Source organism: Indicator indicator, chromosome 11 (assembly GCF_027791375.1).
Source record: "Indicator indicator isolate 239-I01 chromosome 11, UM_Iind_1.1, whole genome shotgun sequence".
Lineage (NCBI taxonomy): Eukaryota > Metazoa > Chordata > Aves > Piciformes > Indicatoridae > Indicator > Indicator indicator.
Genome location: NC_072020.1, coordinates 15347550 through 15373332, shown reverse-complemented (window position 1 = coordinate 15373332; position 25783 = coordinate 15347550). Strand labels below are relative to the sequence as shown.

The 25783-nt window shown below is 44.1% G+C and overlaps 1 protein-coding gene across 1 annotated transcript in view; it reads right to left on the bottom strand.

Moving 5' to 3' along the window:
- The window catches only part of ITGA9 (integrin subunit alpha 9), a 205981-nt gene extending 181202 nt beyond the window's left edge, over positions 1-24779 (bottom strand). Inside the window, exons 1-5 of the mRNA XM_054384966.1 lie at positions 24610-24779; positions 17890-18017; positions 16486-16592; positions 9439-9562; positions 682-749 (exon numbers count right to left, since the gene is read on the bottom strand). Coding sequence (XP_054240941.1) covers positions 682-749; positions 9439-9562; positions 16486-16592; positions 17890-18017; positions 24610-24779 — 597 coding nt within the window. The remainder of the gene's footprint in view (positions 1-681; positions 750-9438; positions 9563-16485; positions 16593-17889; positions 18018-24609) is intronic.
- Positions 24780-25783: the final 1004 nt, after the last annotated feature.

Genomic DNA, 25783 nt, shown 5'->3' with positions numbered 1-25783 from the left:
AAAATCAAACAAAACCAACAAATTAAAACCAATCAACTCCAAAACATTACAAGAAACCATCAATACACACATAATGGAACACATTAACCCTTAACAAAATTGAAATACGGCTGACAGACTTGTGTCCAGGAAAGAATATGGTCTGGTTATTAGAACAACTCTGGAGCACATATTTTACCATGCTATTTTTTACCCCTCTTTTTGCAATAAGTAATTGAAGCAGAACTGATAGATGAAGTGTTTATCTTATGTATGTATACATATGTACATATGCATATATATTCACATATATATATATACACACACACACACATGTACACACACCCATAAATAAAGCTTTGCAGGGAAGACTGTTTTACATCATCACTTAAAGTGCTAATGTTAGACACAGAAATATCTCTAAGCAATTTTTGGAACGTACACAACAAAAGTATTCCCTGAGGATGCTTCCCAGAATCATTTTATTCATTCTTGTCCACAGACCTCGAAAGATACATACACCTACTTCCAAACCACTGGGCAGGGGTTGTGCAAGACGCAGGCGCCTGGGAGGCTGGACAGTGCAGGAGAGTGTTTACTGGCAGGAAAGGACCACTTAGTCCTCAGCACTCCTCTCCTGGGGCATGTGGCAGGATAGCTGCTCACCAGCCCCATCTCTTTTATGTGTGCACCCTTGCTCACCTCAGTAAAGAAGCCTGCGATCCCTGCCTGGCACGAGCCGTGCTCCTCCCCGTACTTCTTCTTGTACTCTGCATGAGAGAAGGGAAGAAAACAAACAGTGGTCATCCCTGGCACAACACATGCTCCCTACCATAGCCATCTGCCTTGCTGCACACACAGCCTGAACAGACACCAGCACGCAGGGCTCCTGAGTCTTACCAATGGATCTGCCACCAATGGCAGCATCTTCACCCACATCAGAGAGTAAAGCAAGGGGCCTGAAACTGTGGGGACAGGTGACATGCTCCCTAGGGAGACCCTAAGCAAGCAGCATCACCCTAGTCAAAGGTGCATTACGAAGAAGCTTTCACCTCTGGCAGCTAGAGCACCACATCTAGAAAGAGAGGAGCAAAAGGTGATGTACATACCTGCATGCCACCAACCCTGCACTAGATTTAATCCTCAACCCTATAACTATGTCAGAGAAATAAAGTGATTTTTCTTCTATCATGACAGTCACCAAAGCCTCCACAAATATTTTTGGTAGAAAGATGCTTCAAGACACCAGCTCCAGGAGGGAGGCAGTAACTAGGAAGAGGGTTAAATTTAAGGGATGCTCAGAGCTCACAGTTCACAGGGGGACACAACCATCAACACTATAATTGCCAAAAATGTGGCAATTGTTTCCCCTACCAAATCTTAGGACTTTTCACTTCACCTTTTTGCAGAAGAAGAAAAAAAAATGATTTTTTAGAAAGATATCTGGGAAAGGCAGGGAAAAGGGGAAAGGAAAGAAAAGAACTTTCTACCCTGCTTTAATCCACACTTCAGTTTAGGAACATTTGAAAGAGAGTTGAAGCAGAACCTTTGTAGGTTTTTTCCCAGAGCATTATTTAGAAATATTAACCATGCTAATGAGTGCCTAACTGCAACATACTTCCACTTCCTGTATATTACAATAATTCAGGTTCCCAAAACATTGACTATATAGTCTGTTAATTGTGAATTTATCTGTTTTAAGTAATCATGATTAAATCATTGTTAAATGGTAAAATTTTTATTTGCATTTTATCTTACCAAAAATCAAAATATATTAATTATAAACTGCTGCCATCTCAAATTTTTTTCAAATCATTGTATGTGTGTCTATATATAGGCACACATACACACACCATTCCCCTTTTATATGTTATATATATAGACTCTTCCTAACATCATAAAGATGCTGAGATTTTAAGGAATTTGCTGATGTCATACCACTTGCACATGGAGAGGTTTAATTGGAGAGGCCATGCACGACAGTGATTTGATCAGCTAATTACAGTCCAAATGCCTAAATGTCAAATGCCCTGGCCAAGTCAGGGTCCTGCAAAAGCAGATGTGTGTCCCAGCAGACCAGGAGGGCCAGAAGCACACTTGGGTTTCCTAGTGGGAATGCACGACAATGATTCCACTGAGAAACGGAGCCCATATTTGCTCACAGCTATTCAGAAAGTGCCAAGGGTCTGAATTGCTAGCTCCACATACAGTCTCTCACAGAGCCAGGCACTCCTTGTCTGGGAAGAAAAATATTTGTTTATTGATATTAACTTTTTTTTGTTATTATTCAGAGAGCTGAGGAGATGAGATTTCTCCCTCTGGCATTTCCTGAAAAATAATGCTGTGCATGTCCTAAAGGCCCTGCCTTCACTATGGCTGGATTCCCACCCTTGCATAGGAGGAAATCCAGCAAGTCCCACATTCGCCCATTCAGATGTTTTCACTTCCAGACGTGGTTTTTCCTTTTAATGATGTACTAAAGTGTGAACAAACCTTGCCTTTTCCTGGTTTTGCACTCAAACTAGTGTAATTCAGAATAAAACACCCTAGCCCCTAGGGCTATGGACCTTCACTGCTAAACTTGGCAGAAGGCTTTTTAATGTCAAAGCCCAAGGCTTTAAAGGCTTGCCTGCTTAAATCCCACTTTACAGCATATTAGTGTTTGTTTGTTTTTTTTTGATGGAGGGCTGGAGGGGCTCAGGCTGATGCTCAGGCAGCACTAGTGAGCACTGTGCCAGACAAGCCACCCCCGGCCACACAATCTTGGCTAACCAGACCCCCAGCCCGCCAGAGTACCCACCACCTCTTTAGGCACTAGAAGCCATGGTCCCTGCTATATCTCACAACTCAGGCCAGGGCAGGGCTGCTTAAAAGCCAAAGGGGCCCCTCATCTAGCACTTGAGAGGAGAGGACTTCTCATGCACATATTTCTTTTGGGAGCAAGCCTTGATGGCTATTCCGCGTCAAGCCCACAACCAACCGCTGCAAGCAGGCCCCACGAACAATTTGATGGATTTAAAATGTTGTATTTCCCCATAAAAGTGTATTTTGTTTGGCTCACAGTTTCCTTAAGTGTCTCCTTCAAAAAACATACAGCTCAACTTGCTTTAAAATAAAAGAGGAAAATTGCCATGAGATATTTAACTTGCACAATGAAAGATTTAGCCCAGGAGAACAATAACATAACTGCAGGGAAAGCTTCAAACAGAACTTGTTTCTTATTTTGGATTTCCAGAACTTTTTTCACAAATCAGCAACACAAAAAAGCCTCAAACATGATGGCACCTTCCCTAGCCATCAGAGCTTTGTCACAGGCTTGGGTGAAGCCGGAACACCTCCAAACCACCACTCCACATAACTCCAGCTGCCTGAGAGGCCCCATCCACACACCCCCGTGGGTGTCAGTGACCCAGTTCACACCAGCTGTCCCCTGAATTAGGCTGGAAAAAAACAAGGGCATGCAAAACTGTAGGATGGCAGAAGGAATGGCAGCAACTTCAGCAATGAAGTTATTGAAGGGTGGTAGATGGATCTGTGCCTTCTTGCTGTGTTCAACAAACATGTAAAACTGCTTCATTTCTTAGGACAGAGGTTTTTCTTCTGATAAAACAATGCATACACAAATTTAATCTGTTTCTCCAATCAAGTCAAAAACCTTACTGAATTCACAACATTCTTTTATTACAGTTTTTGTCTACTTTTTTTAAAAGAGACCAAATTAATGTCTTGGAGTAGCTTGAAACAAAAAGAGGATGCAACACAGCCAACTTTTAACAGCAATATATACATTAAGAAAGGAACAGAAACACATGCATTATAGTTTTCATTGTAAGGCAATAAAAAACAATTACTCTTTAAACAAAACAAATTTGAAATGGGAAAAATCTGGTGGTTTAAATGGTTGTAGGATAAACTGAGGTGGTATGTCCCCTGAAGCTCATGCTTTCACAGATGTTGTTCATGACTTTATGTGTCTTTTAAGTCACTTATATTGCTAGCACTATCTACTTGAACTAACAGCCCTACTGCACCAAAAGATGCATTGCCAGCAGATCCAGAGAGGTGATTCTGCCACTTTGCTCTGGTGAGACCTCACCTGGAGTACTGCGTCCAGGTCTGGAGCCCCCAATACAAGAAGGACACGAAGCTGATGGAGCAGGTCCAGAGGAGGGCCATGAAAATGATCAGGGGGTTGGAGCATCTCTGCTATGAGGTCAGGTTGAGGGAGCTCAGGTTGTTCAGCCTGAAGAGGAGGCTCCAGGGAGATGTAATAATGACCTTCCAGTACCTGCAGGGGGCCTACAAGAAGGCTGGAATGAGACTGTTTACAAAGGCCTGCAGTGATAGGACAAGAGGCAATGGCTTCACCCTAGAGACAAGTAGATTTAGGTTGGATGGTAGGAACGAGTTCTTTGCCATGAGGTTGGGGGAACACTGGAACAGGTTGCCCAGGAAGGTGGTTGGGGCCCCATCCTGGAGATATTCAAGGTCAGGCTTGACAGGGCTCTGGGCAACCTGATCTAGTTGAGGATGCTCCTGCTGACTGCAGAGGAGGTAGACTAGATGGCCTTCAGATATCCCTTCCAACCCAGACCATTCTATGATCAAAACATTTTGACTTGAATACATATCTGATAATACTTCTCAGGATAAAAAAACGGAGCTTACAGAAGATAATAAATGAATTTATTCCAGCAGTGCAGCATGACACAAAGCAAAAAAACAAAGCAATGATTGTCCTTGCTCCTGACAGATATCAAGACTCTATCCAATCATTATGGAGTCTGACAATGTCACATATACTGATTAACCTCATTTCCTAACAACCACTGAGAAGCAAACTGTCACTAAAATTGTTTTCTAAGAGGAAATGGAAGCACAGAGTCTCAAATACCCTAGATACAGAAGGTATTTGACACTTAAAACTCCACTAATATAGAGCAGAGATCAGCACTGTGTTTTAGGAGAATCTAGACAGATGCAGTCCAACACAGGGAGCCAGCAACCTAGCCCAGACAGACACTGGGCTCCTGGATTCCAGCATAACCCTTTCAGCACAAAAACACAAAACCATCAGCCCATCTAACTATCATCTGCAATAGCCATCCAAGCCCAGGCTTCTTTCAACCCACACACTCATAGTCACAGCAGCCCCACATCCTGAACAGTCATGTCCCAGCATCACAGACCTCTTCACACTCCCCTCTAGGGGAGTCTGCCTCTCTCAAGCAGCAGATCAGCCCAAAAGGCATGAAAATCAAGATTGCTTCTATCTCCTCTCCACTTTGGTGCATAGTAGTGACACCTGTCACTCGTACAACACTCCCATCCATCCATGCAGGAAATGATGCAGTTACTGTGTTAGCCCAGAGCTTTTGCACACCTGAACAGCAACATTTGCATGAGGTTTAGATGTTGCATAGTGGATTTGGTGGTTTCCACATAGCTCCAGGCAATAACTGCTGTCATGAACACATCTTTTGTTTTTACACTTCTTTATTATTCCTTCTCCTCTGCCTGCAGACTGCCATGCACCCTCAATGACAGATCACAAGTCACTAAACTAACTGCGGCAACAAGAGCGAAGCAGTAAGATGAGGCTGAGTCTGGTGGAAGTGGCTGCCTCTACAACTCTGAACACATGCCACGAATAAATACACAAGTCAAAAAAAGAGAAGAAGGTGGTCTCTCAGGTTAAAAAAGAAGTAAGGCTGTGGAAGAATTGGACTAAATAGTACACAAACAAAAAGGAAAAGCTGTGCTCTGTGATGAGTCTGAAGGCAAATGCTCCTTAACTTCTTCTCTAAGCAAACCTCTATAAAAGTATCTAAGCAAACTTCAATACCATAACACAGCATAAGCTCCAGAGTGCAATAAGTTCCTGTATCTCTCATCTTCATAGATGGAAGCAAAGTGGACAGTTACAGTAAACTATTATTTGCACTGGACATCTCTTCCTATCTAAGATAGTGTTTTGCTACACTATGAAGAAAAGCTAGTAATCTTTCTGTTTTAGCATTGTGGTATTGGGTTTGCACCACAAAGTAAGGATGTTTTGATAGCTACCAGAAAACCAAATGTGGTCTGGACCCTGTGGGAAAACTTGCTTATCCCTTTGGAGGCAAGGCATGTGAGCATGTGCTGTTCCAACGATTTACTAACCAAAGGGTCCAGTAGTTCTTCCCACCTCCACCACCAACTCCTACCACAAAGCAGTAGGAAACAATCCCAGTTCTCCCCATCAATCGGGCTGATTCTCATGGTAGACACAGCCATCCTTCTTTGAAAACTGAATGCAGCTGGGGATTGAAGAGGCAGCTCCTCTTTTATTTTTGGGGGGGGACAAGGGGGGGCGGGGGAAGGCCATTAGAACTATGGGGAAAAAAATCACCAAATGAAAACACTGCCTGGAAGACTGTGGCTCCATACACCAGCTATACCAGAAAGGACATCCAGCTCATATAAACCAGATTAGTTCCTACTCAGAGAGGTTGCATTTAACTATTAGGCTTGTTGCTGTTCACATTAGCTCTCAAGCACTTCCAGACTTCTGCCAGCCCTTTCAGGAAAGCTGGCCAAAAAAAAAAAAAAAAAGATGGATTGAGAGTACTACTATGTTGTTGCACCATTACCATACAGTCAGGAAACCTCCATTTCCTCCTTTGTCGTTAATTATTAAGCCCTCTTTATGTGGGGCTAAGCCATACTGTATGCATGAATTATGTCTGTCCCAAGGTCAGACTCCCTTTCTGTCACAAAACTTTCATTATACAAATGAATAATCCATCTCAAGGTGCACACAGAGGTGGACAGAGACTGATATGTGCTCAAGTGGCCCGTATCCTTTACCAGTTAGGTGAGAGACCACTCTGGGTTTGTCCCATAAGGCCACACCAGCCTCCCACAGGGCTTATCACCTTAGCTATGCTAAAGGCAGGGCATCTGAAAATGAACACACAGCTGCCTGCATGCATTTGCACGTGGCAAGTCCTGAAGAAGACCAAGACCCTGGAACCTCAGCAGGTGAAGGTGCACTCCCCAGTTCCAGGTTTGCAGGTACAGGGCTGGCAGCCTCCCAGTGATGGCCACAGAGAGCCTTCAGCTGCATTATGCACGTTTATGACAGAATCACAGAATGTTAGGGGTTGGAAGCAACCTCAAAAGAGCATCTAGTCCAAATCCCCTGCCAGAGCAGGATCACCTTTATTATCCCTGTCAGAATTGGTGCTTCGCCCTTTGGGTTTTTCCTCATTGTCAGCAGAGGAAAATTTCTTCTGCTGCTTCCAGAAAGTAAAGGAAAAAAAGGAAGACTGCAATCTTATTTCACAACAAAACTCAAACAACAAATCCCTCTGCATGGCATACCATGGCTATTTCTCTTTGAGTTTGCTTTATTGAAACCAAAAAGATGCAGGAGTAAATAAATGTGGCCATCCCTCGTGATACTTCGTGATTTCATGTCTGATGGCAGGGGGAGGGGATGGAGAAAAATCAGTCCCAAACCTCCAATTTTCATTCTAGCATGGACTGAAATTAAGCCAACATCATACTGCACCAGCCCTGCCAACTTTCCACTGGCTGCTCTGAGCATATTAGGCCCACACATTACTATTTTCTAGCAATTCCTGGCAAATATCCTGTCAGATTAGCAGCACTTTTACTCCAAAAACATGACGCACGTTCAAACCCTTCCAGAAACCACCTCCCAGCCATGGCTTCAGACAAGTCACTGTTAAGGCAGTGCAGAAGCACAGACACAGGGCCAGAGGCATCCCCATACATACATGTTGGCCATAAAGTCAGTATCAGGTGATTTGCTGTGCATTACCTCAGTGTGAGGCCCTATCCTGATTTTGTTGAAAGGAACAAGGGAGGAAAAAAATAAAAATAAAAGAATAAATACAGTAGGACAGTGCTCCCAACAGAAGGCTTATATACTTTTCAGGGTGGCAGAACACTGAAACAAGTTGCCCAGGGAGGTGGTGGAGGCCCCATCCCTGGAGACATTCAAGGTCAAGCTTGGTAGGGTTCTGAGCAACCTGATCTAGTTGAAGATATCCATGATCACTGCAGGGGTTTGGACTAGATGAACTTTAAATGTTCCTTCCAACCCAATGCAATTTATGATTCTGCGATAGTTACTTGCATTCTACTTGCAGAGCAGTTGTCATTGCTGGGTCAAGAGATCTAAAACCTCTCACACGGCAAATAACGACCAGTTTCAGAGCTGGGAAATGCTCAGTGCATGAATGTATGCCGTCTCCAGAAGGTGTGTGGGTTTGTGGTTGCAGCTTCCTGAGCAAAGCCTGGAACGAGGTGAGGACCCACCTCAGGAGAAAGAGAAGGCACAGAATGAGCCAAGTTCTGTCACAGAGCTGGCTTCATCAGCCACTGAGCTGGAATACAGCCACTAACTAGTAGTAGAGATACTTGCTGAGACATCCACTGCTTTGTCCCTCTCCCACTTAATAATATCAGCAGCAAGTCTGCTGCTGGCAACTTTGGACAGGAGGAAAATGAATAAAGGCAAATAAATAAAATCAGATGCCGTGCCCACAAAGAACCCTGCCGTGTCTTGACCTCTTAACTCTCACACTTACTCAGGCTCTTTCAGGTGAGAAGGGAAAGAGAATGACCAGAACAGACAAGAGAAACCAAGAAGGTGCTTTCCACCAAATGTTTCTCTGAAGTCCAAGAAATCTCAGGAAATACCCTATCTTCTTCCTAACAACACATTCATACCTCTGGCTGAGGAGACACAGTCTTCTGAAGCCTTTATGAAAAGAAACATGATACGAGAGTCTCATATGCACCAAAGAGCTGCAAAATTGAAACTGTGCCTCCTGGGACTTGCAACAGAACCAACAGGCATGGCCACCCACTGCTCAGTGCTGGAGCCTGCCCTCTCCATGCAGCTTAGACCCAGAACTCTGGAGGATCCAAGCAGGAACCAAACACTTTAAAGCACCCAATACTGCTGCAGCAGTTCCCTGAAGTGAGCAAGGTGTTAAGCAACTCTTCCCTCTCCCCCTCCCCACTAGTCCTGTGATAAAACACAATACAAAAATGTAGGGGCTTTGATAAGATGGAAAAATTGGTTGCTAATAGCAAAGTAATGCAGGATTTTTAGTCTGTGCTACAGTGAAACACAAGAGGTCAAGCTCAGATCAATATCTACTGATTATTCACTGATTATTCTGTACTATTTCAAAATAACAGTACAGAAATGTATTATTCCTTTAGTATGTGCAGCCATGCACAGTAAGTCACAGGGCACATGTGGTCACCCACCCCCTCTCAGCTGTGCCACAAGGCAGCTGTATGGTCAAGAAAAATTAAATAAATAAATAAATAAATAAATAAATAAATAAGAGAGAGAGAGAACACAGCAGTAGTAAAATGAGAGCACAGAGCACAGCAGGGGAGGTAAGCCCCGCTCCCAGCCTCCACACTCCTTACCTTCATAGCAGGGCAAGAGCTTCCTCCCGTTGGGCTGCAGGTTTGGGGGAATGATGTTGCAGAAGCCATGGGGCAAGATGTACTCCGTCTCGTAGTAGATGTTCTTCCAGCGGTGCGCGCATGCCTAAGCGGATCATATCACATGCATTATTGACCCAGACTTACAGGAGAGCCCTCCAACCAAGGCAGAGCATGCACAAACCTCACAGCATTGCCTCTCCTTACATCCCCCCTCTTTCTAGGTCAAGTATCTTCTCACTGTTATCTTCTGCAGCTGCCTGACCTGGCAGCTCAGACTTCAATCTTCATATGTACACAACTACAAAAATATTTAGAAGGTCTCAGAGCAAGATAGAGCCCATGCTGGACGTCTCAATATCTCTCACTGTATGAATCCTCATGGCCAGTGAAGCTCTTCTAACCAAAGATGCACTAACAGAACCCAGTCAAACTGAAAAAGGGTGAAAACCAGGAAAAAAGACTTTGAGAATACACATAAGAGAATCACAATGGATGCCAAGACTCATAAGGTTACTAAGACCATATTAGCAGGTTATCCCACCAGAGGATGTATGCGTCTATCAAAGGCTTGTTTTGCTGCAAAAGGCAACTTTGTTTCTCTTTCTGATGAGAGTAGAGCCGAGATTTGTTTACTGGTAAAGCATTTAAGCGAAAGCGACAGAGATTTTGTGGCATAACATTAGTCAAGGTGCAGATGCATTTCACCCTTTATAGCAAAGAATAAGACCACCCAGTTCAGCTGCCTCACACAGGCACACACAGAAACAATGTGGAGCCTGGTCCACAACTTCCTAGAACCCATTTGCTCCAAAAATTCACACAGCATTGTTGCCACACAAACCACAATTTCCCTGATGCTCAGGTGTTCCTTGGAATAAAAGGAGATTAAAGGTGAAACAGCAAGAGCTTTGAACGTCAGAATGTGCCAGGCCTTATCTCCAGCTGGTCTAGGTCTCTAAGTCAGTGTAGATGTGTCAATTTATATCATTAAAGGCTTGGTCACATGCAAAGAGAGAAGACACTATGCTACAAATCATCTCCTTCACTTACTTTCAACTTTTCCTGGAAACCACAACAGCCCCCTTCACAATCTCCACATTTGACTCTGTTCACCCCAGGCAAAATACCCCCTGTCTTCCTTCCTTTTGTGCTGCCCTACTTTTCTGCCTCAGCACCTCAGACCTGCCCACAGGACTACATTGACATCATTTTGAAGCGCAGGCGTAAGACAGGCACAGTTGTGCTACCCATCCAGTAAAGTACCTGGAAAGTGTATCAGCCACGGGGAAGCTCAAAACTCAATCCAGCAGTCAACAACTGCCTCTTTTCCCATATACTTAACCCTGGAAAGATGTAAAAAGGTAACTCATTTTTTTTAACTGAAGCAGAGCAAAACCAATTATGCAAAAGCCTTCTCTGCTGCTAGCAGTGCTGCACTTGGTGTTTAATATTTATTGCTTTCCTAACTTTCACCTTCAAGGAAAAACATGTTCTGAAGATGGCTAGGGCAGACTGATAACAAGGGAGTAGAGAGTCATGGAAAGCTACCACATGGCACAGGCTATCCCCCATGACAAGAAGGATGCTTCTGATGGCACACTGCTTGACAGCTAAACACGGGAGGACTCTGACAAAGAGCAGCTTTGGGGACTCCCTTATGTGCTTCAAGGAAGCTCAGTTATGACTTTAATCCCCATGCACCATCCAAAATTTAACTGCAACAAAAAAACAGCACATGAAATGCTCATTTTCAGAGCAGCCAAGAAACAGATTTTCTCCTGATGGATCTATGCTGTGAGCACAAATATGCACATGCACAGCCCTTTTGAAGACAGTACCATAAAGACACATACCATTAAAACCAGAGTCAAGTCAACCCCAACTCCAGATAAAAACTCAAGCGGAAACAGACCAAGAGTATTTTTTTAAATTATAGAAAGATAAATAAAGGATCGTGATATTGTAAATTCCCTGAGATTTTAGGTCTTGGAAACTGCAAGGGACTCACATAAATTAACCAACTAATCTTTCCCAGAGGAGCACAAATGACAGAGTCAGGGAGAGCAGCAGCATTTCATCACAAGCAGGAGGATTTGCTCAGGAGTGAGGTGCAGAGGCCAAGAAAGATGGAACAATATACGGAGAAAGAAAGGAGCTGCTCCATAAAAAGTACGTTAAAAATCAGCTGGAGGCTGTGGGATCAGTTTAGCAAGTTTGGGCACACTGCCCTAACCTGTCAGGGCCTGGATTTTGGTGTAGGGTCTTTTTAATGACCACTTTTCTGTCCCCTCATCACACTGGGTATTCAGGCATACCAGTTCACCACTGACTGCCTGAGTCTGCAGACAGCTTGTAACTGTAGCTCCCAGAGATGAGCTCCACCTTGGTTATTTCAGTGGGGGCTTCCACAGACTCCCTCACAGCACAGCTGCAGACTTTGACATTTTCCCAATGAACAGGAGTTCAGCAGCTCCTCTTCCTCCCTGAAAATCATTTCTCTGAAGCCAGACAACCAGTACATTTGTCTGTCTACCACAGCAAAGCTCATCCACAGCTGCTTTTGGATTTTCTGCCTTCCCAAAAGTGTTTAGTTGGATTACAATACACAGCCCCTGCATTATTCAAAGTTGCTGAGGCAAGGTGATGTGCTACCAAAGCCATCTTTGGCAGCAACTCACCTTCCTTCTTGGATTGCACATGTCTGAAAACATCTTGCAGAGATGAGTTACCTGAATACAATGCTGGGGAGAAGGTTCTTATCTATCTTCTGGGTTTTTTTCCCCTCATGTGACAGCGCACAATTGACAGCTTGTACACCCTTTTTAGATGCAGGCCATAGGCAGGCCCCTGTACAATAAAAAAAGCCATCAGCAGCTTTAGTGTTCAGCAGCTGCTGCTAGGGCACAGGCTCCAGCTCTACCACGGAAAACGGAAGAAAGGATTCAAATCTTTGAAGTTGCACCTCAAAAGCTGTGTTCAGTTTTCAGCCCCTCACTACAAGAAGAACATTGAGGTGCTAGGGTGTGTTCAAAAAAGAGCAATGAAGCTGGCAAGGGGTCTACAGCACAAGTCTTACGAGAAGCAGCTGAGGGAACTGGGGTTGTTTAGCTTAGAGAAAAGGAGGTTTTAGGCGAGACCTTACTACTGTCTACAAGTACCTGAAAGAAGGTTGTACTGAGGTGAGGATCAGTCTCTTCTCCCAAGTAACAAGAGGAAAGGAAACAGCCTCAAGTTGTGCCATGGGAGGTTTAGATTGGATGTTACAAAAAAATTCTTCACCAGAAGGGTTGTCAAGCACTAGAACAGGCTGCCCAGGGAAGTGGTGGAGTCACTATCTCTGAAGGTATTTAAAAGACGTGTAGATGTGGTGACATGGTTTATTGGTGACCTGCCAGTGCTGGGTTAAGGGTTGGACTCAATCTCAAAGGTCTTTTCCAACCAAAACAATTCTATGATTCTATGAAAATAAAATGCTTCTGGGCAAAACACTTGGAGGTCTCTACTGATGGCAGACGCTGCATTACCACAGTGTAATGAATAGGCCATTTCAGAACTGCAGCCACTTTGTTCTTTTGCACACACGGGCTTTGAGCCATAGGAAAGGCAACAACATAAGAGACTCAGGCTTCACTTTAGAGGCTGAGTGCCCCACCTGAATGTATGGTTCTTACACAGCTCTCTGCTGACTCCTGAAGTCAAGAGTTCAAACAAGGGACTTTTTGAATGCGCCACTGTCAGACCAAATATGTTTTACTCTTCCCTAGGAGGACTTCAGCTTTGCTGCAGTGATGAGGTTCGTTTTGTTTGGGGGTTTCTTGATGGTGTTGTTTTTGGGGTTGGTCATTTGTTTGTTTTCTACAGACACACACATACAATCACTAGATGTGCCAGTAAGTCAACTGCTTAAAATGAAAAAATAGCAACACTTGATAAAAGCCAGAGTAAGGACAGACCAAGCAGGTGTTTAGTAAGAGCAAGACTGAAGGATGTGGCTTATCTCCAACTCAGAATGCACTGTCCCTGGTTCCTCTCCCAACAAAAGCAAAATGACTTCTGCCATATCCATTTGGAAGGAGCTGGCAGTCTCAGCTGTATTATTGAAGCACTTAGATTAATGCAAATATTGACTAATGGCATACCCAAGGACAAGAAATCACTGAACTGCAAACTCAGAGCTTTTTTTAGCCAGTCTTACTTCTTTGCTTGTTTAAATCCCCATTGTTCGATGCTTTTCTATTTAGTTCATCACACAAATATAAAACTCTAGTTCTGTTAGCATCCTGGCACAATATGGGATCAAACACAATCCACTTTCTACCAAAAAACAGCTAAACCCCCGCCCCACCCCACACACTCCTCACTGCCCCATTCCACTGAAGCTGGTGCTGTCATTGGGCAGTTGAAGAAGGCTGATAAGGCAGAAATTTAAGACACTAAGCAGTTTCAAAGCAAAAGTAGCAACTTCTTTGTGTAATCCACAGTTAAACTGAGACTAATTCCTCAAATACTGGACATCAAGACCAGGAATAGCTCAGAGGTTTAAAAAGTGATTATTTATTCAAAAAAGAAAAAGAAAATTAAAAAAAAAGTATATAAATCCATCCAAGGCTACTGACCACAAAGATGCCACCATGACTTAAAGGAATTCCTGGAAGAGATGCAGTAACAAGAGCTACAATGCCTAAAAATATAGACTGTACACACTTGTAACTGCAGGAAATTCCTCATGAAACTTAGCTAGTAATTTTGTTGAAACGCTAAAAAATTGGCCATGATAAAGGAAAAAAAGATGCAAATCCTTGAAGCAGTCCTTGAAGCTGCACCTCAACCTGCAGACACCTCTTCTCAGAACACCAGTTTCTCATAGGGGCTTCAAAGAAGAACTGCATTTTAAAGAAATCCTGGTCTTTAACATTAGAAGAGTGCATGTATTAAAAAGCTATCTGCTTATGGGAGAGGCACAAAGCTTTTTCACTAAAAAGTTATCTCAAAATAGAGAGCAACGATGTTCTGAAACAGCCAGGTACTTTCCACTCACAAACAAATCCATATGCCTTCATTCCAGGCCATATATATAGATGTGCAATTAGTTTAAGATCAACAAGAATTAGGTATTTAAACATCCTCAAGCATCTGGACATGATCTGCTTGGTGAGGGCAGCATAATCTTGTCAGAGGGATGGTTTAGGACTGCCTTAAAATCAGTGTAACTCGGAGAGACATTTTACCACTAACACTGCACTGGGTTAAGTACACCACCAGCTGCACATTTAACTTCAGCTACATTTTGCTTTTAACCTGCTTCACATCTGAAATTTTTATCAGCTCAGCCCCAACCCAAGCCCTCAGAGCCTACCCATGTCTTTCCCTCTTACTGCCTCCCCTCAACTATCCCCAACCTTGGTAGCTGCCGGGCTTTTACCAACTTTCTCTTTCTTTGCTGCTTCTGTCTAGGGAGCTGACACTTAAGCATCAGCTTGCAACTCACTTGCCTTTGAAGTCAAATACATAAGGCCATTATTCTTAAGATATCACTTTTACAAAAATGTCTCTGTGTTGCCTGGGGAAGGAAAAAAAAAAAAATACTTGCTAGCTTCTGAAAATGGGACCAGACTTTATGTAGACGATGATGATGACTGGGAAATGGAGAGGATGTTTGTCTCAAGGTATTATTACCCTGATGAGTGCAATTTACTCCTTAGCTGTCATGCAGCACTTAAGACACATGCAGATCAGGATATCCCTTACATTAGAACTAATGCCTTAATTTTACACCCTGTACAGGTTTACAGATGTTTTATTAATGCTCATTTATAACATCCAAGAAAAGCAAAGCATCAGCCAGTCCCATAGCACTGGCAGCTAAAGAGATGATCAGATAAAATACCACAGTGCTACCACAAAAAACTTTCAAAACCACCTGCTCCCCTCAAGGGGAATTTGGAGTGCAAAGACTTAGAGCATAAGGCTTTGGACTCTACGTGCATATTAAGAAAAAGACCTTTGAGTGAAGTGAGTTTGTCCACCTGCCTGACACAGGTGGTTGGCACAGTGATTGTTGTGTAAGATCTTTCTCACCAGCAGCTCTGTGACAGTTTGATGCCACATAGCAGGGATATCTCCTGTCTCATTGGAAAGATGGAGTCATACTGCGAGTTTCCAACTCCCAAACAGTGGTGTTTAGAATTAGATTGTTGTCAGGGTTACTTTGACACAAAGCTTGAAATCTGCCTGCCACATCTACAACAGTTGGTTGCAGTTGTGTTTTTTTCATTTGCCAATCCTGCAGACAGACTCACTTGGGCACACGCTTAGAACCCAGCCACAGACATAAAGAGGGACAACTATTAATCTTAATACACTCATGTATTTTGGAAAGCTTTTTGCCCAGCACTCTTTATGATTACTTTTTCCAACACAGGAAACCTTGCTTTTCAAAGACGAATTCCACATCGTTAAGAATCACATCTGCTCTCCTTGACCTATGTGCACGGTAACCATATCACAGACAACAAGGCCACCCACACACCATTAAGTCTTCTCTACTTGCAAGTCTTCTGCCTTCCTGATGGAAATTTAACATACATAAAAGACAAAACATTGGCACAAAGACTCATCTTATATTTTTCATTGTAGTTTCTGACACACAATACATATGCTCATGTAAAATGGATGTGTACATATTCCCTACACAAACACAGACAAAGGACAGAAAGAAGAAACTAGCAGGTACCTCCCAGACAAAGTTCTATTTATTCGGCTCAAAGATTTAATCCCACAGATACAGGAAGAAATCCTTGGGTGACACAAGTCAGGTGTGACAGCTTTGAAGTCCACCCTCTATAAATAAAGCTTTCTGGCTGGGGCTCACTTTTCCCTCTGCTTAAAGAAAAGGAATACAGAATTTGCTGCCTGCAAAGCTGTGCTCTGTCAGTCACTGCTGAACACATTAATCCCGACGTGTTTAGCATTAGAGTCAGACAGCAGCAATAGGTTTAGGGAGATCAAAGTGAAAAGTGAACTTACCAGCACACTTCCACCAGCCTTTGGCTGTCTAGCCAGGCTCACCCCCATCCACTCATCATCTCTGTCTTCTTTGCAGGTCTTTCCACAGAGTGCACCCCGAGAATTGCCTACAGAAAGGGGGGAAAGGCAGCAAGGCAAGGAGACATTAAGTTTTAAGCATACACCAAAGAATTCCTACAAGAAGAGAGATGTTTGGCTATCTAACATCAGCCTGACAGTGCTTTTCTTTTCCCCTTTATCCTGATCACTAACTCTTGTACACATTAGTTGGGGCAATGCTCTCACTTTTACTAGGCACCATACAAATACACAGCATAAGACAGACACTGTCCTAAACAACCAGTAGCTGTTTCAGCATGTCCACAGCTCTGCTTGAGTAAACCATCCAACTGAAGTCAATGGGAGAGATGTGAGATGGCCTGCAGAATGCAATCAAAGCAAAAATAACTCTAGGGTGCTTAAAAAAACCAAACAAAACACCAAACAAAAAACCCATTGAAGGCTAGATCTTTAGTTCTGCCAAGTAATATTCACAAATCTATGAGACAGTTTATGTTACAGTAGCAGGGAAAAAATAATAATTAAAAAAAGGGATAAAAAGAAAATAAAACTTAGTCAAAACACTGTTTTAACACATGTAAGCTTCATAAAAATAAATTCTACTTGTGTCAGTCATGAACAGATGAACAGTACTAACATGCCTTTTTTATAGGCAGAAAAAACAATAATGTATGGCACCAAGAAACTCAAACTATTAAAAGGCTCATTTTTTTTCCATTAGACTCCAGCATAAGGTTTTAGATCAGAGCCTTACTTCAGGACTCTCCTTCAACTCAGACTGTACATCAAAGAAACCAAAGTTGATCCTGATCACAAGCAATAGCCTACTACAAGCATGGCTCTCACTGAGAAACTGATTTCTTTTAGCATGAAAAGCAAACCCGAGGAATGATTTGCTGTATTACAAGAGAATCTGCTAAAAAGACCATGGGCCCACTACCACACTGCATGGGGTCATCCCACACACCCCAGTTTCAGCACTGCCTGGCGTGGGCAGCAGCACTGCCAGACATTCACATACCCACCTACAAGATGGGTCATGCTGAAGCAGGTGGAGAAAAAACAGTGTCTTAGGGTAAGCAGGGAAAAACCCACTTCTCCCTGGGCACTCACTAGGGAGTAAGCAAGGCCACTGGGAAGACACCAGCTGCAAGTGGGATGCCGTTTCATAACAATGAAGAGAATATGACACCTTTTCTACCAATGCTCAGAAGTGTCAGGAGAGGATGACAAATCCCTCTGTCTCAGGGCTTCTGAAGCTGGAAGGAGGATTGCTAGCCACATGAGCCTTTTTTTGTTTGTTTGTGTCCCCCTTCTCACTTCTCAAGCATCACAACAACCTACCTCGACCCATATCCAGTTCTGTGCATCTTCTGTCAGGGTTAGTATGGACTCGGCATTTAAACACTGCTCCTGGGGACTGAACAGAGGTGCTGTATTTAGATTCTGCCTTGGGAGCACCGACCAAGACCCTGGAGACCAAAAGCACAGTAATGAGTGATTAATTTCAGAAGAAAAGAAAAAAATAATTGTAATTTTAAAATAACTAACAGCAAGGTTCACATGGCCAGAGCTTCCTCATCAGAAGGACTTCTCTCCAGCAATCTTATAAAATTACAACATCAACAATCATGACTGAAAACACCACACACAGTAAAGGCATTTCTCCCCAGAGCAGCCACAAATACTTGAACAAGTTATATTTCAGTTAGAATTGTAACAGATTTAAAGAAACACCTCACTCCCAAGCACATTTAGGAAGGTATTAGGGCAGACAACAGCAGCTGCAACCATTTTCCCTCAGTTTTAACAATACACCTATCAATCAAGAAAACCACAGGAGCTAATACACACACTCACGAAAGACTGAAACCTGAACCTGGGTGCTTGCCAGCCAGCCAAAGTTTAATAATCTTGTTCAGAAGGTTGAGGCATCCCATTCTCAGAACACTTTATGTAACTTTAAAAAACAACAAAAATACCAAACCAGCAACACAGGAGAAAATCTCATCCACAATGCATCGCTACCACCCAATGTGTAGCACTAAAGCTGTGAAGATTGTACCTGGGCTATTGAGTCCACATGAGAGCTGCTGTATCTGGGGAGCACCAATCCACAAGTGCTGACCACAGGGTTCCTTAACATACCCTTGAAAGATGACGAGCAGTTTTTAATCACTTGTGCCACAATCCAGTCGATGGTTTAATGAGCTGCCCTAAGAGATGCTTTTTGCAGAGAAATACAGGGGAGGCACAACTATTCAGCAAACCCTTTAACCACCTCCTCATTTTAAGGGACAACCTTTTTCATTTGGTTGTGAGCCCAGATCTGAGCACATGAGAGTGAGGAGGGAGGTTAAGGAGGAGGAAGGCAGCTTGAGTGAGAGTGGGGAGCACCAGGTAGTTTAGTACCAGTTCTGCTGATAGCTTTGCACTGTGAGGCAGGGCAGAGCTGCTGTATGCAATAAAATCCTCGCTCAAGTTAAGCCCAGGGCTGGAATTAAGGATGACCATCTCTAGAAGACTGAGCCCTCAGCACTCGTGTGGATCCAGAGAGCCTGCTACTTGGCCATCTGCTCCCATCCAAGGAGACACTGTTCTGTTTTACCAATTAAAAAGGTAAAGAACTACTAGTGCAGAGTCAGTCCACAAACGAAGCCCACCCACAATAGACAGTCCAGCACAAGCCCCAGCATGGCAATTCTGTTTTAGACAACTTCTCCTTCATTCTCTAATTTAAAGTTCCATCCCAAAGTACCACCCATCATCACCATCCTAGTAAACACAGGGAGACCCAAGGCACAAGGCATGCAAACGTCCAGAGCCAACCTGAGCCACCTAGAAGGGCTGCTCTTGCATCTGTCAGGTGTCTAGAAAACAGCAGCAAGCTTCCTCTCCCTGCACACTTCCCTGGATGTGGGATGTGCAAAACTGTCCTGTGGCACTTGGAAATATGTTTACAAAAAGAAGAGAAACCTCTACCCTGAGTGACCATTTTCTCTGAAGTTTCATGAGCTCAGCTCTACCGTTTGGGCTGCACTCTACAACACACGTCATGTTTTCACAAGTGAGAAGAATTAATAACCAAAATACTTAAATTGCTAAAACCTACAAAGTCTGCACACACTTGGGAATGCGTGCAAAAGAGCTTGAAATAATAGCTCAAAATAGAAATCCCACCAGGCAGGCAGCAGCAGAAAATCAAATGCCAATCATTTTCACTTACACAGGCGATGAATGTGTGTCATTCACTCATTGACAGTCATGAGGGCTAATAAAAATAAATAAGGAGGGATATTACTAGCTTAAAGAGTTAGGAGTTCAAATTGCAAATAGCAAAAAACTGTTTCTGTGACCTGTTACGACAATAAGATAATGTAGGCCACATTGACCTCCAGTTTAAAAGCAGCTTTGCTCTAACCTATGAAAAGTAAATACAATTCAGCAACCAGTGCATTAAGATACCTTGGGTTGCAGAACCTAAGATGGAGCCTAAATCAAAGGCTCTTCAGCTCTTAAAAAGCTGCATGGGAAAAAAATTATAATTAATGATTTGGCAAAAATAATATTGCTGTCTTGAGAAAATATACCTTCCAAAAAGAAAATGTCTGTTGCCATTTCTTCATGCACACAGAGCAAAAAGAAGCATTCAGTAAAGGCAAGTGGTGATATGTGCCAAAAGCAAATCTATTTTGGATTGTCTTGAATGTCCATACATACAAATTCGATACTTCACCAACATCATACACTGTGTCATCTTTGGATCTTGTTTCATTCTTTCTCTCTTGCATCTGGATCCCAGCAAGTGAAAACTTTGCAGATTTCCTGTTCCTTCTGGCATGACCCATACTCACCCCTGCCCCAAGACTGTCACCCTTCAGTGAAATCGAAGGTTTTCTGCTGGTTCACATGCTTTTTTTGGTTGGTCAAGTTGGTATTTGCTACAGACTGCTTACTTCAGTTTTATTGAAGGTTAGAGAATGGAATATTTTGTTCATCAAGAACCTTTACTCTTTCATTATTTTCTGTCTCTAACAGTTTAACCATTGGGGAAAAAAAGGTCACCTATTTAACTGTCATGAGCCTTTCAGAAGACCTGGTAAAAGACTCATTTGCATCCAAACATTTTTGGGACTCATCAAGCAAAACAAACACCTGTTTTGTATTTCCCCTATATATTAAAACACCTTTGAAATGCTTTGCAATTTGTATGAAACAATGCTGCAACCAGATAAGGTGGTTTTCCCTGGTACCATTTCAAATCCGAAATACATCTCAAAGCAAAGCCTTAGAGTCTAATACAGTCCTCTTGGATTTCAGTGCTCTGGAGTCTGGCCTGCCATAAACACAGAAGATACATAAACAGCCAACAGTACAACTGCTGTTTATCGGGCAGCCTTCCAATAGATTCCAACTATGTTAACTAGCTCTGGTTTAAAATAGGCTAATGCTGTGATTTCACAGATTGCCAGCACTGCTATAGGACTAGTTGGGTTGTCAGCTTATCATGTGGGCAGTATACTCTTTGCATAGATTAGCAATCAGTGCCAGCCAGCTCTCACCAAAACTGTAATGCTCTGCAGGAATCCCTTAAGATATTTGTGAATAGCAGCATGAAGACACCTTGAAGAGGAAACCCCATCAGGAGAAAGAGTTGGAAGGGAACTGAAGAGCAGTGTGGTTTGTGCACAGAAATCTCCATCCCACTGGATCTGTGAAACCAAGTATTAGAGTCTAAACCAATACGAGGAGCAGTAGGAAAAGAGGCCTTCTCTTTTTGCATTCATAGTCACACAATCAAGGACAAATGCTCTCATCTGTATGGGAGCAACTACGCATCTACCTGGACAGAAATCATCACATTGCAGGAGCCACAGCAGCCAGTATTAATGGATGATGAGAAGCATTTTTGGCCACATGAAAATCCACACCTCCTTAAAATTACTTCCTGCAGAAGAGTAACTATCAGTTTGCTGATGATTGACCCTCGGGACATAGAGATTCGGAAATTAAGTGCTGCATTTAGCAGAAGGAACAGCGAATGAAAGTGTCGAGCTGACCGATGGCATGGAGAGATGCCAAGCACATTAAGCATCAGCCTGCAGCATGCCAGCTGTGATTAGGCAATTGCAGCTCAAGGACTGGGGAGTGTAGGTGCCTCACCTCACTGCAATGTTAAGTGGCAGAGAAAAAACCTCTTTAAATATCCTCACATACCACACCAGATTTCAAAAGCGGCACCAGAGGAGGGCGCACCACAGCATAGCCCAGCCGAGTTTCCTTCAGAAAAGTCTCCATCACTGGCTAAGCTCTTCAAGTAAAAGCCCCAGTGGTTTATCCTTTATGTGCAGAGCAAGAAGCAGGATGGTTGTTATTTGGGCAGTAGGTGGAGGACCTGTGATGAAGAACAGCAGACCCCAAGTGCCATGGCAGCACCTACAGCATCAGGTTTGCGGTTTATGCAACATGGCATCCTTAACCCAGCCCATACATGGTCAGTCTGTTCCTGCACCTTTCTTCTGTTGCACACAAGCACTAAAATCATGTATTCATCACCCTGCAGAGCAGAATAGCCTTCACTTTACAGCAGCAGCACAGAGCGATGAAGAGTGGGGATGAAGGAATGAAGCAACAGCACAGAAACCAGACTCATTCCTCATTGTAAAACTCACAGCAGGACACCATGCAACTGAACTAACTCCATCACTTCCTCCTGCCATATCATGTTGCCAGAAAGAATACTCTTGTTACCCTGGACTTGTTGAGGGATTTGGGGGTGCAGAAAGAAGGGGCTAAAGGGAAGGTAAAGGAGAGAGATAAAGTAACATTTTTAAAAAGAATTATCTGAGATATCACATTATCAAGCTTGTTTTCACTGGGGCAAAACTGACATTTGTTTCTTCTTAAACTGTCTGAAGGAAAGCAGAGAAAGCAACATTCTTGGTTGCCTTGCAGGGTCTTTACTCCAAGCTTCAAAATTACATCCAGAGAACAGAAGCACTTTGGCTTGTCTCTACTCCAAATGCAAGCAGCCACCTGGTTCCTTACTTGACTGAAAATGGCAATGACGGGGAACGGGTAAATCTTTCAAGATTTACAGCCATAAAATCTGCTTAAGGAAGGAGCAGAAGACATTGCCACACACACAATAACCTCAGCACATCTGTGACATCTCCCATCTTCAGGAAACTGGAAGATGTCTGCATACAGTTTCAAGAGCAGAAAGATTCATTGTTGTGCCTTGACCTTTATTTAGGCTGCATAGCCAGGTTAGGAATACAATTGCACATAGCAAATTAGAGTCAAGGAGACTGTAAAAAAATGTATCTCCCCAACTTCTTACCTCAGCCTAAACTGGGTACAGGAGCTTGAAGCACCCAAGAAAACAAACTTCCCAGTTCCCAGCAGTGGTGACAATCCCATCCTCATGATTTTTAACAGCCCAGTGCTAATGCTGCCCATATTAAGCTGCTGTTAACCCTTCTGTGTGTTGGGGTTAGCAATTTCATTATTCAAAAGCACTTCATGATCTTAGACACTTTTTTTCTGGGTGCCACAGCCAAGACTCAGTGAAGAAGCTCTGCTTTCAGAAAACTGGAGTTTGCACAACTGAATTTTTTACTTTGAAGCACCAGACGAGTTAGAGGCACCTGCTTTCAGACAGACCCCTAACACTGCTAGCCCAGCAACATTTCCCAAGTGTCCACCTTCGCTTCCAAAAATAAAAATTAAAAAAAAAAGTCAAAATCATCACACCAGCAGGTGCTACCTGAAGATAAACCATGTTATCAATCAGAACGACAGACACTACAGAAGGAGCAACAAGTTACATCATTTCCACTCCACCCCCCACTAGATCAGCATTTCATTCACACCACCATGAATGCCCAGCAATTTGTGTTGAACACTGGTTGCTTTCAGCCTTCACATCCTCTGTTGGTTCCTGCCCCAAGTTCAGTGTTGCTTTAAACTGAGCACTTCTCTTCTCCCAGACTTTTCCTCTATGAAGCCTTCTGATAAGCCCTTAAAATGAATGCTCCATGAAAGCCATCATGCAGAAAGGCAGAGCACACAACTACTGATGAACTAAAGGGTGTGAAAGAAATTCATTTTTAAAGAACGAGACAGAGGCATGAATACATTTATTTATATCACAGTGCACCACAGTTCCAACATCAACAGCTGAGTAATCAGGCCATATCTAAGTGTAAGAGATAAAGACAAGCTTTGTGGTCATTTACTGGCAGCAGTGGCTCCTACTCACATTAGAAGTGCACCAGCTGACATCAACTAGGTCCAATTAAAAGAAGTCAGTTTTAATTTTGACAAAGAGCCCCTGACCCAGACAAGAGCAAGACAGACCATGCTCCAAGGCTCTTTTCACTGCACAGGAAAAACAACCAGCTTGCCAGTTTGCATAATTTCTTGAGATGTAGACAAACTTTCTATTATCGCTCGTTATTCTTTATTAAAAATACCGTTACATGGACACTTCCTCTGCGGTCTCCTGCCAAGAGCGGGCACACGGAGGGGCGCACGCCTGCCAATTTAGGAAGGTCTCTGCAGCCACCGGAGGGATTTTCTCCGGGGCAAGGAGGGACCAGCGCTGCCCCCTCTGGATTACCACTACCAGCCCTTCCGTATAACGGGGCAATACTTGTCACCTCCCGCACCCCGGCTTTGTCTGCCGGACAGATGAAACGCTAGGCACTCATCACAAGGACACAGGACGGTGCAAAACACTGAACCGAGGGGCTGCTGGCGCTGGAGGACAGCGAGATGACAGTGCCGAGCGCCCGGGTGGGACCCCGATGTTAATCACCGTCCAAGAAGCGGGAACCGGGTTACAGAGGGGTGAAATCTCGGTGCTGCACCCTCATGATGGGGCAGAAAGGACCCGGGGAAACTATGCCACTTCCATGCCTGCCCCTGTCCTTGCGAACGGGGCTCGGACCTCTCTGCTCGCGGCCGAGGAGGCAGCGGCGGGGGATGCCCGAGCGGGGGATGCCCCGGCAGAGCTGGCCCCGCGGCTTTACCGTCCAACGCAAGGACCGCGCTACTCACCACCGCGTGTTGTCGTGGTAGTGCTGCAGCACCGAGTACCCGAAGAAGGACCCGTTAGGACCCTGGAAAACCACGGGGCGACCCACGTCCACGTTGTAGCAGCGCCCCAGGGCCACCCATAGCAATGCGCACAGCACCCGCGCTCCACGCCGCCGAGCAGTCGCCGGCATCCTGCGAGCCCCGGGACCGCTGAGCCCCCAGCGCCGACTCCCAGCACAGTGCAGCCGGGCGCGGCGCTTTTGTGCCCGCCCCGCCGCTCGGCTCGGATCAGCTTCGCTGCGCCTAGCGGGGACTGCGCGCCCCGTCCACTCTGCGCTGCTCCGCCCTGCGGCGCTGGCGCCCCCTGGCGGCAGCGGGCGGAGCAGGGCAGCGCCCAGCCAGGGAGCACAGGACGCGCTCCGCCTCGCCCCGCCCCGCCTGCCGGCACCCCAGCTCCCCAACCAGCGCTCCTCAAGCCGCCTTCTCCTGCCGCGGGAGCAAGGGCGTCTTCAACTAGATCAAGTTGCTCAGAGCCCCGTCCAACCTGACCTCGAATGTCTCTAGGGATGGGGCTTCTACAAATCTGTAGACAACCTGTACCAATGTCTCACCACCTTCGTTGTAAAACATTTCTTCCTTGATACCTAAACCTCTCCTCTTTCAGTTTCAAGCCATCACCACTTGTCCAGTGACAACAGCTCCTGCTAAAAATACTGTTTTCAGTAGAAGACTTCAATAAGTCTTTCAGGTCTGAAAAAGAGGTGACAACCTCCATGGATAAGTAAAAATTGAAAATAATGTTTTATTGGACTATTTGGGGAAAGAATCAATCAAATAAGGAATAAAAGATGAGCAAGAGCAAAAACAAGAATATGGTCTTCCCTGGTGGGCAAGATGAGTGACCCATCATCCTGAAGGAGAAATAGAGGGAAGTGCTAGAACACCCTTGGGCCCTTGGATCCCATCCTTTTATTTTTCAGTAAAAAGCATTACATTTTAGTGCTCGTGATCCATGAGAAATTGTGTTTAGACCCCTCTTGAGAATCAAGACCAGGATCTCAGAGAAGAAATGTTCCCTCAGAGGTAACTGGGATCTTCATTTGTTGTCCTCAGCTTTGGCTTTGGATGTTTATTTCCATGTACTCCCCTTGTTCATGGTGAGGGGCACTGGGAGAAGCAGAGCACACCCTGGGAA